Source organism: Rhinoderma darwinii, chromosome 2 (genome assembly GCF_050947455.1).
Source record: "Rhinoderma darwinii isolate aRhiDar2 chromosome 2, aRhiDar2.hap1, whole genome shotgun sequence".
NCBI lineage: Eukaryota > Metazoa > Chordata > Amphibia > Anura > Rhinodermatidae > Rhinoderma > Rhinoderma darwinii.
Window position 1 is genome coordinate 60,452,865 of NC_134688.1, and position 15,727 is coordinate 60,468,591.

The following is a 15,727-nucleotide window of genomic DNA, read 5'->3' on the forward strand; positions in this document are numbered from 1 at the left end:
AAGTACGCACAGTACACAAAGTACCACATTATGCACAAAGTACGCACATTATGCACAAAGTACGCACATTATGCACAAAGTACACAAAGTAGGTACATTATGCACAAAGTACGCACATTATGCACAAAGTACACAAAGTAGGCACATTATGCACAAAGTACGCACATTATGCACAAAGTACACAAAGTAGGCACATTATGCACAAAGTACGCACAGTACACAAAGTACGCACATTATGCACAAAGTAGGCACATTATGCACAAAGTACGCACATTATGCACAAAGTAGGCACATTATGCACAAAGTACGCACAGTACACAAAGTACCACATTATGCACAACTACGCACATTATGCACAAAGTACGCACATTATGCACAAAGTACACAAAGTACGCACATTATGCACAAAGTACGCATAGTATACAAAGTACCACATTATGCACAAAGTACGCACATTATGCACAAAGTACGCACATTATGCACAAAGTACACAAAGTAGGCACATTATGCACAAAGTACGCACAGTACACAAAGTACCACATTATGCACAAAGTACGCACATTATGCACAAAGTAGGCACATTATGCACAAAGTACGCACATTATGCACAAAGTACGCACATTATGCACAAAGTACACAAAGTAGGCACATTATGCACAAAGTACGCACAGTACACAAAGTACCACATTATGCACAAAGTACGCACATTATGCACAAAGTACGCACATTATGCACAAAGTACACAAAGTACGCACATTATGCACAAAGTACGCACAGTACACAAAGTACCACATTATGCACAAAGTACGCACATTATGCACAAAGTACGCACATTATGCACAAAGTACACAAAGTACGCACATTATGCACAAAGTACGCACAGTACACAAAGTACCACATTATGCACAAAGTACGCACATTATGCACAAAGTACGCACATTATGCACAAAGTACGCACAAAGTACGCACAGTACACACATTATGCACAAAGTACGCACAGTACAAAGTACGCACATTATGCACAAAGTACGCACAGTACATAAAGTACACACATTATGCACAAAGTACACAAAGTAGGCACATTATACACAAAGTACGCACATTATACACAAAGTATGCATAGTACACAAAGTACACACGAGTATGCACATTATACACAAAGCACACCTTGTAAACACATGAATATGGACATTAAACATACATGAATATACACATTAAACACACATGAATATGGACATTAAACATACATGAATATGGACATTAAACACACATGAATATGGACATTAAACACACATGAATATGGACATTAAACATACATGAATATGGACATTAAACATACATGAATATGGACATTAAACACACATGAATATGGACATTAAACACACATGAATATGGACATTAAACATACATGAATATACACATTAAACACACATGAATATGGACATTAAACATACATGAATATGGACATTAAACACACATGAATATGGACATTAAACACACATGAATATGGACATTAAACATACATGAATATGGACATTAAACACACATGCACTTACCTTTTATGTCTTCACTGCAGCTCTTCTCCTGCTCACAGCACGACACAGAGCCCGCCGACAGTCTCCCCTCCCCCATGTCCCGACAGCTAGCAGCAGAGGAGAGATGTTTAGAGCAGGGAAGGGGGGCTGGAGGGGGAGCTTCTAAAGCAGCACAGACCACGGCTGCTAAGTAGAAGCGAAGCTCCCCTCGCCTGACAGGTGCGGTCCTGGCACCGGGGCTCCCTCCGGTGCTAGCGACGCCACTGGTCATGAGGGGGTTCGGGCGGTCATGGGCCCCCTGGGAGCCTTGGGCCCCCTGGGAGCCTTAGGCCCCGGGCGACCGCCCGAAACGCCCTAATGATAATCCGCCACTGATTGTATGGCGGTATTATTTTATCACTATATGTCTCTATTATAGGTTCAAATAATACTTGCAAAATGTGGCCAAATAACAAACACAATATATATAATACTTTATATCCAAGTGCATGAAAGCAAATATTTCGGAGCCAGTTTACCTGCACTACACTTGTGGCTAGATGTCACTGATTAATGTCTCGGATGTTTTCAGAATCTAGCAATTCCCTAGTCTATATTATATATATATATATATATATATATATATATATATATATATATATATAAACTAGGGAATTATATTATATATAAATATATTACATTTGTGACTGCCAATTTAGTTAACACAGGGACTGTTATATAATTTTCCCAGACTGGTGAGTGGTAGTTAGTTGAGAAGTTCAGCTCTGCTACATGTGTGTTTACATTGCACCACTTTCCACTGGTTTCATATTTTGCCAACATCCCTCTATGGACATGCATATATGTATATAAGAGTTTTCTGACAATTGCAGAGAATCATTGAAGTTGCTTGGAAACGATAAAAAACAAAAAAATTATATAACTACTAGAATTAAAGCGATCCTTCAGTCTCCCAAAACATTTGACTATACATTGGAAATGTATAGTCAACTTACCTGCTGCCCTGCTTCGGTATGATCCAGCCTCCTTTCCATTCCCCATTTCCTGCTCTCCAAGATGGCCGCCGCAGTCTCAGACTTCTTTATGGAAAGCTTCTTTGGAAGTCTGAGGTACGTCTCCACCCTCTCCACTGCTATCCGATGGACCATTACATCGTCCCTGTGTCAGTGCTGTGTCTTCTAGCACTTACTTAATCAGCGCTGCTCCATGATATAGCAGTGGATTGATATGGAGTTGTCGTCGTCCCCCTTTGCAGCTTAAACAACCTCCACCCATCTAGGAAGGCTTTCTACAAGATTTTGGAGTGTGTCTGTGGGAATTTTTGCCCAATCATCTCCGTTCTTGTTCATCCAACAAATGTTCGATGGGGTTCAGGTCAGGGCTTTGTGCGGCCATTCAATTTCTTCCACACGAAACTCACTCCACCATGACTTTATGGACCTTGGTTTGTGTACTGCGGAACAGTCATGCTGGAAAAGAAAAGGGCCGAACCCCAAACTGTTCCCACAATGTTGGAAGCATACAATTGTCCAAAATGTCCGGTATTTGGCTAAAAAACATGAGTCAAAAACTGCCACAAAAACGGCATTAAATCTGTGTGTGTGACCCTGGTCTAACAGAAGCTGTAGCTTGTGACTGTTAGGAGACCCTATACCGGTCACTGTAAATGGATGCATATGCCTGTTTTTGTGAACCTTCTACCTTTTAGGATATGTTCACACACAAACTCAAAAACGTCTGAAAATACGAGCTGTTTTCAAGGGAAACCAGCTCCTGATTTTCAGACGTTTTTTGAGCAACTCGTGTTTTTCGCAGCGTTTTTTACGGCCGTTTTTGGAGCTTTTTTTTCAATAGTCAACGAAAAACGGCTCCAAAATCGTCCCAAGAAGTGACCTGCACTTCTTTTTCGCGGTTGTTTTTGAAAAATGGCCCATCGGAACAGAACGCTGTTTTTCCCATTGAAATCAATGGGCAGATATTTGGAGGCGTTCTGCTTCCGATTTTTCAGCCGAAAATAAGCAGTGTGAACATACCCTAACTGGCGGGGGGGGGGGGTACTCTGGCTGTCACTGCATGGAGATTCTGTGGCAGGCCCCTTATGGCGGTCCTGTAGTTTTTCTTGTTACCACTTTGGGGTATATACGATTTTTTTCATCACTTTTTATTCTATTTTTTGTGGTAAACGAGGTGACCAAAAAAACAGCAATTCTGGCTTTATATGGCATTCACAATGCGGGTTAAATAAAGTTACTTTGTAATAGTTCTAACTTTTACGGATGTGGCGATACCAAGTATGTTTATTTAAAACATTTTGCATTACTTTTGGGGGAAAATGGGAAAACAGGTTGTTTTTAACTTTTCATATATTATTTTAGATATAAAAAAAAGTTAACTGTTTTTTTTAATTAGTTCCCCTAGGGGACTTGAACCATAGATTTTTGGATCACTTGCACAATATACTTTATTACTTAGGTATTGTAGTAAATTTTATTTTTTAAGCAGGGTTTAGTAGCACAGTGACGACAGACCTGTGAGGCCTTCATTCGGCCCCCAGGCTGCCATGACAACCATTGGCATTTGCGTCACATGGGGGGGCTGTAAGCTGACTGAGGGGACCGCCCCCTCTTTCTATTAGCTTAGATGCCGCGTTTGCTATTAACCGCAGCATCTAAGTGGTTAAGCAGCCGGGATCTGAGTTATTTCCGATCCCGGCCGTTAGAACAGGGTGTCAGCTGTAATATACGTTTGGAGGGCTCCACACGTTTGAAGCAGGCTCAGCCATAAAATTCCCCCTACCCCTATGACATATATGTACCATGCTTGGTCGGCATCAGGTTAATGTGGTTGTCCCTCTTGTGTTTGTTCCCTCCACCGTCCCCTATAGAAAATTGGGAGGTATTCATTTTGAGTAATTAAAGTAATTAAATGTAAATACACATGCCTCTTTATGGTTTGCTACTAATTTTCATAAGTGAGGAATTCCTTTCTGACTGTTCCTGGATAATCTCTCCTGTCTTCTTGTGAATCTTTTAGCTTACAACACATCGAGGTGTGAGAAATTACAAAAAGAGAAGGAGGAACTGGAAATAAAATTTGATAATGAAGTTAAGAAACTGGAACAACATCAGCAAGAAGAACTCCAGGCATTGAAGGAAAGGTTACAGCAGCAGTATGATAAAGAAATGGAGCATTTGCGGCAGAAACAGAGTTCCCAGCTATTCCGAATCCGTTCCCAACACCAAGGCCAGGTAAGTGCAAGTCTGTTACAGCAGGGGCTGGGACTGGAAAAGGGACCGCAGAGATTTCCCATAAAATATTCACCTGTTGGCATGAAAGAATGGTATCATTTAACTCAATATTTCAGGGGAATTTAATGCTCTGTAATAGAAAAACAGAGCTTCAACCTAAGGCTCTGTTCACACTATCATATAGAGCCTACATCGGCAATCTCTGTACACTTCATGGAAACAATAGCGCTGCGTGCAGCATTATTATTTCTATTGAAATGCTAGAAATCACAATGGAATCCGAAGGACTGCATAATAAATCAAAGGGGTCCGTTAGGGTCCGTGTGATATATCCGGCTGAGCAGTATAGCTTCTGTTTATAATGGAAGACTCAGCCTTAAAGGGAATGTGTTGCCAGCAAAACATGATTTTTTTTTTTTAGTTAAACAATTAGTGTATAGGTGATTAAACATTGTTCTAATTTTTTTTTTTTTTTTCACGAGTCAGGAAATATTATAAATTGGATTCAATTGGATTCTAATTTATAATATTTCCCAGCACTGGTCACTAGATGGAGCCATTCCCAAAATTGCAGCATTGCATGTGGTAAAGCAACCACATTGCTTTATGCTGCAAAATTGGGTAAAAAGCCCTCGCTCTAGTGAGCTCTCAGCATCCCCCCCTCCTTTATCCTGGCTAGTGCCGGGAGAAACGAGGGGTTTGAACGGTCTAACCTCCTACACTGTGTGTCGCCATTTTTTGAGCTAACACACAGTGTAGAAGGTTTACATACAGTAGTAAACACACACTGAACACAAACATACATAGAAATCCCTTACCTGCTCCAGTCGCCGCTGCTCCCTCCGGTCCATCCGCTCCGTCTGCTGCCGCTGCTCCATGTGCACAAGTCCGGAAGCCGCGACCGGAAGTAGTAATCTTACTGTCCGGCCGCGACTTCCGGTCCACAGGAAAATGGCGCCGGACGGCGCGCATTTCAAATTGAACTGTGTGGGAGCGGCGCATGCGCCGTTCCCACACAGCGGCGTACAATGTTAGTGGATGGAACGGGCCCCGTTCGCAGTCCCTATGGGACTGGAGCTGCCGTATTCCATGTCTGTATGTGTCGTTAATCGACACATACAGAAATGGAAAAAAAAATGGCAGCCCCCATAGGGAAGAAAAAGTGTAAAAATAAGAAAAAGTAACACACAAACACACAAATTAATCCAAACGTTTTTAATAAAGCACTAACATCTTTAACATATTAAACAATTTTATGTGGTAACACTGTTCCTTTAAAGGGGTTGTTCAGTTTCAGCAAATTTGTTATTTTTTGAATAATTAAAAGTTATACAATTTACCAATATACTTTCTGTATTAATTCCTCACGGTTTTCAAGATCTACTTGTTGTTGATCTGTAGAAACATTCATTGCTCCAGTGGATAAAATTCTGTCCATGGTCATGTGATGGTCACACAGGTGCTGGGATCATTAGAAGACACAGCTCTGATACACATACTGTAACTGTAACGATCCGTGCACCTGTGTGTACGTCACATGACCATGGACAGAATTTTATCCACTGGAACAACTCCTTTAAGATATATTGAAGTGGAACTCCCACAGAAACGCAACTTTCCGTGACTGTAGCGCCCCCCCCCCCCCCCTCCACACTTACCTGATTGTCTGTTTAGCTCACTTTATGTATATTTGACTCACTCCCCTGCAGTCGGCCTCCTTTCTGCTTTTAATCAGGTGCCATCTTGATTTCTAAATTTCATCCTGTTTTTACCATAATGTGAATCCCATGGTGCCTATTTCTGACACACAGGATCCAGCTAAAAACAATCACTTCTATGTTCATCAACTTATATGTGATCGTTATTCGTCAGAGACACGCAGGACTAGCTTTCAGCCAAGCCGTCAGTCCAGCTTACCTGATGGAATCGTCTTGACAAAAGGATGCAGCTTTTATGTATACAGGATACATAGAAGCTGTATCTTAAAAAGTAAAACATTTTTTTACTAAAACTCAGTTTCAAAGTTGCTTAAAATCAGATAAAACATTGATTTATTTTAAAAAAATTAGCTTCAAAAGTATATATAGCATTTAAGAAATTAATCTCAATCAGGGGTGGAAATATAGCCTGTGTAGCCTATGCAGCCTGTTCTGTTGCACCCGAGGACCAGAGGGTGAAGGGGGCCCACTCTGGCCATGGGGGGGATTAAATAAAAGTATCCTGCTTCTCTTGCCCCATCCTCCAGCTCCCACTCTCTACAGTCTCTCCTAAATTACCCCGGCACTGCATGATCGCAGTCAACCAATCACAGAGTCCTCTATAGTTGTTCGAGCTGCTCTGTGATTGGCTGATAACTGATGATGCAATACAGGTGTGCCTGGGAGCAGTCTACAGTCAAAGATGGAGTTGCTTGCAGTCATTAGTTCGGGTTGTTAACCCCTTCAATACACTGACCTAGACCACCAGAGATGTTACCATTAACCCCTTCACTACTCTTGACTTCCAAGGGTGTTACCCATCACTGCAGAGGAAATTAAGACTATCTAGCCAGATAACAGAGAGATAACAGCCCCCAAAAAATGTCAGTCATTATTTATTTTAAATATAAGAAAATGTAAGTTGCAGGTAAACTGGCAGAAGGGGATCCAGTGGTTTTGCACAGGGGCCCTGAGTTGTCGGTGTCTGCCCCTGCTCTCAATACTCACTTTACCTCTTGACAGTAAGGGCATGACCACACATGGCGGAATTCCTCCGCAACTGTCCGCATCAATGCCGCACAGAATCTGCGTTGCAGATTCTGCAGCGGATCTGCACAAAATGTGCAGAAAATTGATGCGGACTGGCCGCTGCGGACTGCAGGAAAAGTGCTTCTCTTCTCCCTATTCAGTGCAGGATAGAGAGAAGGGACAGCACTTTCCCTAGTGAAAGTCAAAGAAATTCATACTTACCGCCCGTTGTCTTGGTGACGCGTCCCTCTTTCGGCATCCGGCCCGACCTCCCTGGATGACGCACCAGTCCATGTGACCGCTGCAGCCTGTGCTTGGCCTGTGATTGGCTGCAGCCGTCACTTACACTGAAACGTCATCCTGGGAGGCCGGACTGGAGACAGACGCAGGGAGTTCTCGGTAAGTATGAACTTATATTTTTTTTTTACAGATACATGTATATTGAGATCGGTAGTCACTGTCCCGGGTGCAGAAACAGTTACTGCCGATCGCGTAACTCTTTCAGCACCCTGGACAGTGACTATTTACAGACGTCTCCTAGCAACGCTCCCGTCATTACGGGAGCCCCATTGACTTCCTCAGTCTGGCTGTAGACCTAGAAATACATAGGTCCAGCCAGAATGAAGAAATGTCATGGTAGTAAAAACAATACGCTCCGCAGCACACATAAGATCTGCGGACTTCATTGCGGAATTTTGACTCTCCATTGAAGTCAATGGAGAAATTCCGCCATGAGTCCGCAACCATTCCGCCACTGCTCCGCAACAGACAGAGCATGCTGCGGACACCAAATTCCGCTCCGCAGCCTATGCTCCGCAGCGGAATTGTACGCATCGTGTAAACGAACACTGCTAAATTAAAGTGAAAGTCAATGGAGAAACGGCTCCGCTGCGGATTAACGCTGCGGAGTGTCCGCAGCGGAATTTAAGTGAAATTCCGCCATGTGTGAACCCGCCCTAATAGTCATGGTGAGATGTACTGAAGCATATAAGTAACCTATTCCCAAGCTACTAGGCCTAATTGGCTGCCTGTCATTTTTACACGAACACATATAATTCTTTGCAATATTATTAAAAAATTATAAAAAAACGTTTTGGAAAAATATAAAAACAAAAAAAAGGGTAAGTTAAAAAACCTTTTTCCCCTTACAAAGCCCTATATTTTGGAAAAAAGATTAAAAATAAAAACTATACATATTCAGTATCGCCGCGTTTGCAACAACCTTTTCGATAAAACGAACACAATATTCATCCCGCGCAGTGAACGTGGTGGAAAAAAAACAAAGCCAAAATTGCTGGGCTTTTTTATCATCCCGCTCCCAAAAAAACTGAGTAAGGCTTCGTTCACATCTGCGTCGGGCTTCTGTTCATGGGTTCTGTCAGACCTTTCCGTGAGGGGAGCCCATGAACGGAAATCAAATGGAAACCATAGCTTTAACGGTAATGCTTCCGTTGCAAATGGTTTCCGTTTGTATCTATTCTGTAATGTTTTCTATGTGGAATCAATAGTGAAGTCGACTATGCTACGCTATAGGTTCCCCTGGCGGAAAGGTCTGACTGAACCCATAAACGGAAGCCCGACGCAGATGTGAACGAAGCCTAATAGTAATAAAACAATAGGGTGTACCTTAAAATGGTAACAACAAAAACTACAACTAATCCCACAAAAACCAAGCCCTCATAGAGCTCTTTTAACATAAAAAATAAACAAATTAGGGGTCTTTGAATGGAGCTACACAAAAAAGTATTTTCTAAAAAGCGTTCTATTGGGAAAAAGTAGAAAATATTATACATTTGGAATTGCTGTAATCGTAGCCACCAATAGAAAAAATGTATATCAAACTCCTCAGAAAACAAAACCCACCCAAAAATGGCGGAATTGCTGTTTTTTTCCTACCAACCCCTTCTCAAAAAAAGTTAATAAAAGTTCTACAATACATTATATGTACCCCAAATGGTGGCATTATAGAATACATTTTGTTCCGCAAAAAACAAGCCCTTGTATGGTTCTTTGATGGTAAAATAAAAAAGTTATGGCTATCGGAATTTATGTAAAATTATTATGTAATGTCCTAAATTATATGTGAATGATCGAGAGCAAAGAAAAACTGTTTAAAGGGTACAGATCCCCCGGGCAGATCTGCAGTTAAATGTAAATTAATATACGACATCTACAAAATAAGATACGATGGAACTATTAGAAGATCACGTGCCCAAGTAACGGAAGATTTATATATTTCTCTAATCCAAGACCTGGTGATCAAGAATTTCATGTACCGTAATATTTTACTTAAAATAATCCCATTGGTGGGAATGTCCTGATTGTCCAGTACTTTTGTGTCCACCACTTGTCCTGAGGTCTTCTTCTATACATGGGACATACACCGCCTGCCAACACATTAGTGGAGCTTGGTTTTGAACATTTGACAATTCACCTTGCTGTGGTTCCAATGATTGACTACAATACAATACTACTTTACCTGAATCACATGCTGCCAATTGGATTTAAGCTCATCGGAAAGTCAAAGTCCATTAGGTCAAAACAACACCATATGATTTGGTCAATTCTCTGGTGTTCCTCATGCCCGCAGTGGGCAATAACAGAAAGTCTTTGTCTCTCTTGCCACATTGTTCTTATGATTAGCAGCATTCCCTGTGTAATTGGTAATTATGTACCAGGTTCTGCCCGTAACGCTGCTACTATGCCGGAAGATGGATGTTCCTTTCCCATGTGCTGCATACTCCCAGAGGAAGCCATAGCAAGCTTTTATTACCAGCACCTTAATCCATCATTTATAATGTCAATGTCTGAATACATAGTTCATGTATTAGGGAGGTTAAATGTACGGAGAAATGCCTGTGCCCTGTAATTGGAAACATCTGACAACTTGACAGGGAGCAGATTCATCAGTGTTCCCTATAGATATATACGGAGGCGGATTAAATGTCTTCACAGAACATTACAATGGCTATCCTTACTGTTTTCTTCCATACAACCCTTCAGTTCTTCTTGTCGCTTATATAGTACCAACAGATTCCACAGCGCTGTACAGACATTGTCACCATTCACATAAGTCCCTGTCTCCAATATGCTTCACATTCTAATTTAACTATCTCAGACAGACAGACAAATACTGGACAATTTCGTGGGAAGGCAATTAACCTACCAGTTGTTGTTTTTTTTTGCCATATGGGAGGAAAGCGGCGGACCCAGGGGAAACCACAGAGACACGAAGAAAACATGCAAATTCCATGCAAATGTAATTAGTCGGAGTAGAATCCAGGACCCCAGTGCTACAAGGCCACCGGGCTGCACGTGATGACTTTAAGGGGTTGTCCAGCTCACAAATTAAAAAAAAGCCAAACTCACCTCAATTATTCCCTGCCGCTCCTATATCGACACTGCCCGGTCTCTCGCCGGTGTCTCCATCGATGACGTCCCGACACAGGGACATGTAACTGCTGCAGCCAATCACGGAAATTTCTTCAGCCCACACTCAACAAGTTCTTATGGATCCAGTATTTCACATATAATTAAGTGGTAATGTGATATGAATTATCTGCCCACCTAAAACACTCAACAACATTCCTTACAACACCATCCTGACCGTCTTTCTGATCGACTCGCATCTGACTGTCTGTGGTTCCAGCACGACTTTTATTTTATACCTGCTGTGGTAAAATGAAAGCTGCAATTTGATTGGTTGCTAAGGGCAATATCTGACCGATTTTGTTTGAGGCCCCTTAGATGTCCAATGTAGCAAAGGTCCCAGAGACTTTTTTTGCAACCCATTTATAGCACTGCTCTATGTTTTACTTGCATCCAGTGCAAAATGTGTAACAGAGCCCCCCACCAACCATGTGGCATTTATAATACTGGTGTCTTCATTTGTGGCAGAGGGACCTTTGGGCCCACCTGGACACCAGTGCCCCTGTGTGACTGCTACATCTGCACCCCCGACTTGGGTCTATGGGACCCTGAGAAATAGGGGACCCAGTTCTGATGGCTACCTTTGCACCCTCTATTGCTGCACTACACGTCTAGGAAATGTGCCGCAACTCAAACTTTCCTGATTTTTATAATTATTATTCTATAATTAAAAATTGTAGATCTACCAGTGTCTTGAAGAGAAAGAGGGATATCAGCCTCCTTTTCCACAACATAACCGAATACTTATCAATCTTGGTCTGTACACCAGATTTGACAAGTTTTTAGCTGGTTTTGAGGAAAAGTAGGCCGATCTCCAGTCTCCACTTCAAGACCCCAGTAGAGCGCAGCAATTATTAGTATTTCATATGTGAAGGACTGGACCTTTCTTTGCCATATTTTGTGAGTGGAGACATTTTATACTTTTGTATCTATTACTATTCTGTTAATGATGTTCTGTCTTTTTGTACTAATTTGTGTTCTGGTCATTAGATGTTTGTTTTTCATTGTATGTGTTTACTTGTCTTATAAGCATCCCAACCTCAAAGAGTTTGTCCAAAACTAAAGGTCTGCTTTCTTTTCCCTTTTTTTTTTTTAAAATAGAAACAGCGCCACTCTTATTCATGGGCTTTGTCTGGTATTGCAGTTCAGGCCCCTTCACTTCAATGCAGATGAGTTGCAGAACCAGACACAGCCCATGTGGCACCAGCAGACCCTTGTTCTAATCCTGGACATCCCATTTAACTTTTATACCTACAACTAAGTCTTGAAATCTTCTTGTATTTGATGTACAGATTGAAGACATGGCTGCAATGCATGAAGCTGCTCTGCTAGAGATTAAATCCAGTCATTCAACCTCCATCTCTACAATCTATGAAGATCATGACAAAAGAGTTCACGGTAAAATATTTTTTTTTTATTGGCTATTATAATAAGAAACTTTACACAGGAGAGTAATAAGGATTTCTCTCTAGCTATATGTAATTTGGATATATTTCATGAAGGACTTGGCTAATTTTTGGTTTATTTTGCAAAGAAATTAACATTTTAGAGGAGTACATACAGAGGTGTCCTTCCTTCCTTACCTTTCCTCTTATCACAATATATCCTGAAATGTGTGGTGCGAGATGACCAGCTCAGAAAGAAAACATGATTTTGCGATAATCTGTCACGAGATGCCTTTGCTTTGTGTCTATGTGTGGCCACCCAGTGGTTGTGATGTGAGTTGCAACCTGTTAAGGTTGTAATATTGTATTGAATTAGTTTTTGGGAAAAATTGTAGTCCTTAAACAAATTTAAGCTAAGGTAATGGTGGACACATCTGTATGTATAAGCTTTAGGGTATATTCACATGGCCTATTTTCTGCTGTTTTTCAGGCCACAAACATCTTACTGCATGGTCACTATTACATAAATTGGGTTCCGTCGTGGTTGTGACAAACATGATAAAATCTGCGACGGAGGCCCTGATGTAGATGTGAACAGAGTCTTTAGCCTCTGCTTCAAGTCATTTTGTTTCTAAATCCAACAATTCAACATTTCCCTCTTGTGGTGGAAAGGATTATTGCAGTTTTCAAAAAGTTCCAATAGTTTGAAGTGCATCGGTCACGGGGATTGGATGAGAACTTCTAAACGGCAGGCGTCTTCTCCTAGTCAGCTGTGAATCTAGCCCCTCTGCTGCCTGAGGCGAACTATAAATCTATCCAAGTTTTTGTCATTACTGGCTTTATACAACAAACACACAATATATAAAAAAATTTAAATAGGTAAACATTTGTTGTTTTTTTATTAAAGTGCTGTTTAATGTATAGAAAAGATTGAAAGAATTCTACTTACTGTATTACTTTAGTATCATAGATCAACAACGCAGCATTATCACTGAAAATGGTTTAACATCTTCTATGCCCCCTTTTTATTACCTAATTGACTTATGATTTTTAACTGAGTTCAGTGGCCCGGCGTGGACGGCATGATACAGTGATGTCATCATGCCCGCAGTTGACGTCATCAACGTGCTCCCGATCTCTTGTAGGCCTCAGGCCTAAACCAGGCTGTGGCCTACAAGAGCAAACGGCGGAGCAGGGAGCCAATGGCCAGGGGTTGGCTGGCAAATTTTAGTCTGGGGGGCAAGCACACAGTCCTGGCCCAAGAGTAGCGGCCCATTCTGGGGGCACTGGGCAATTGGCGAGTTTGCCCCCCTAACACCGCTACGGAAGAACTCTGCTACCTGTCAACAGAAAAATCATCCGGCAGGAGGAAAAATGTTTCTTGATGGCGGAGTACAAGAAAGCCTCACCTGGGAATTAGACTTTTTTGTACTCCGCCATGGGGAAACATTTTTCCCTCTGGCGGATGACTTTTCAGTCAATAGGTAGCAGAGTTACATGAAGGGAAATTATTTTTCCTTAACCTCTAGTTTCTATTGTGGCAAATTAAAAAAAAAATATTTTATACTGCTAACTTTTTTTTGGTAGGTTCCGCTGGACCGTTTGGACTACGTCGTAGATTCATCTTCGATGATCTACTTTAAAAAAAAAAAATGGTGAAAGAGGGTTGCATGGGGGAGTTTTGTTCTCAATAATTTATTTTTTTCTTATGTCTGTTTTTTTTAATACTTTATTATGGCCTTAGTAATGGCTGCTGTCTGATTGACAGCGTTTAATTACTAAGGCTGGGGCTTAGCATTAGCCAGTAACAAGGCTATCACTAACCCCTATAATTGCCCTGGTTCTCACTGCCGCCAGGGATACCGGGAAGAGCCGAGTACAATCCACTACCCGACCATCTGAAGTGACGGACAGGCAGCGGGGCGGCCGCTGGCTGGTATTATCAGGCTGGGAAGGGCCAAAAACCATGCCCCTTCCCACCCTGGTAATGCTAGGCTGCTGCTGCTTTATTGTATCTGGCTAGTTATGAAAAATAGGGGGAACCCCACATCATTTTTTTAAAATAAATAATTGAAAAAAAATTACGTGAGATCCCCTCCATTTTTCATAACCAGCCAGATACAATAAACCAGCAGCAGAATAGCATTACCAGGGTGGGAAAGGCCATGGTTTTTGTCCCTTCCTAGCCTGATAGTACCAGCCTGCGGCCACCCCAGTACCCTTCACTTCAGATGGTCGGGTACTGGATCGTACCCAGCTCTTCCCAGTACTCCTTGTGGCGGTGGGTACCGGGGTAATAATAGGGGGTTAGTGCTAGCCTTTTTTTTTACTGGCTAACACTAAGCCCCTTCTTAGTAATGGACGCTCTCATTCAGACAGCAGCCATTACTAAGGCGGTAATGAAGTATTTAAAAACAGAGACATAGTGGGATAAGGACTTCCAGGGCCTGCAGGTGGTTTCCTGTTTTAAATACTTAGGGGTCCATATAGTTAGGGATAGTGGCGCTTCATATGATCTAAATATATATCCCCTGTTGACATATCTGAGAGATAAATTTGCTGTCTGGAAGGCGCTCCCTATATCGACGGCAGGAAGAATAAATTTAATTAAGATGATAGTGCTGCCCAAAACACTAGAACACGCGGACACCCTGGTCCCTAAACGATTTTTCAACCTGGTAAGCTCCTTATTTTCCTCATTTGTATGGGGGGAGAGTCGCCCCAAGGAACAGGCGGGGGCTGCTCTACCTGACGTGTTCTTGTATTACTTGGCAGGCCAATTAAGATTTATTAAAACATGGGTGGCTGAGGAACCAATGCCTAATGCAGATCTCCACTTGGCCCATTTTCTTAGGATCCCCTCTTTGTGGCCCATACTTGAGCCGCATGGATATAGCCCTAGGCATTCCTTGCCAATAATTAAACTAGCCAGACAGGTTTGGTCACATGTTAAGAAAGTTCTGGAATGGGAGGACATAGTTGCAGAGCTGCCACTTTGGTCTCATCAGGGTCTTTCTCATTTTAGGGGGATGCAGGATTCTGATTTTTGGATTGAAGTAGGTATAACGCAGGTGCAAAACCTGATAGATGACGAGGGACATATGATATCAGCCAGAGAGATACAGGATACATTCCGGGTCCCTGAGAGAGACGCATTCCGCTGTGTACAGATTAGGCATGCTTTACAATCCCAGTTCAGGGAAGATCAGAGATCCATTTCTTCACTTCCACTCATTGGTATTCTGAGAACACAGGGACCAAGGGGGATGGTATCTGCACTTTATACTTACCTTCTGTCGCAGAGGGTCGCTCACGCTGAGATGTCGGTTGAGGTTGGATGGAGGGGTCTTATTCCTACATTATCTAGTGAGGACTGGGGGGAGGCCATGGGATCACATCTCTTG

The 15,727-nt window shown here is 42.0% G+C and overlaps 1 protein-coding gene across 2 annotated transcripts in view; it reads left to right on the top strand.

Moving 5' to 3' along the window:
• The window catches only part of MTUS2 (microtubule associated scaffold protein 2), a 578,616-nt gene that overhangs the window by 516,212 nt on the left and 46,677 nt on the right, over positions 1-15,727 (top strand). For both annotated transcript variants that reach the window (XM_075851678.1, XM_075851679.1), the window contains exons 9-10: positions 4,569-4,783; positions 12,231-12,336. In XM_075851678.1, coding sequence (XP_075707793.1) covers positions 4,569-4,783; positions 12,231-12,336 — 321 coding nt within the window. The remainder of the gene's footprint in view (positions 1-4,568; positions 4,784-12,230; positions 12,337-15,727) is intronic.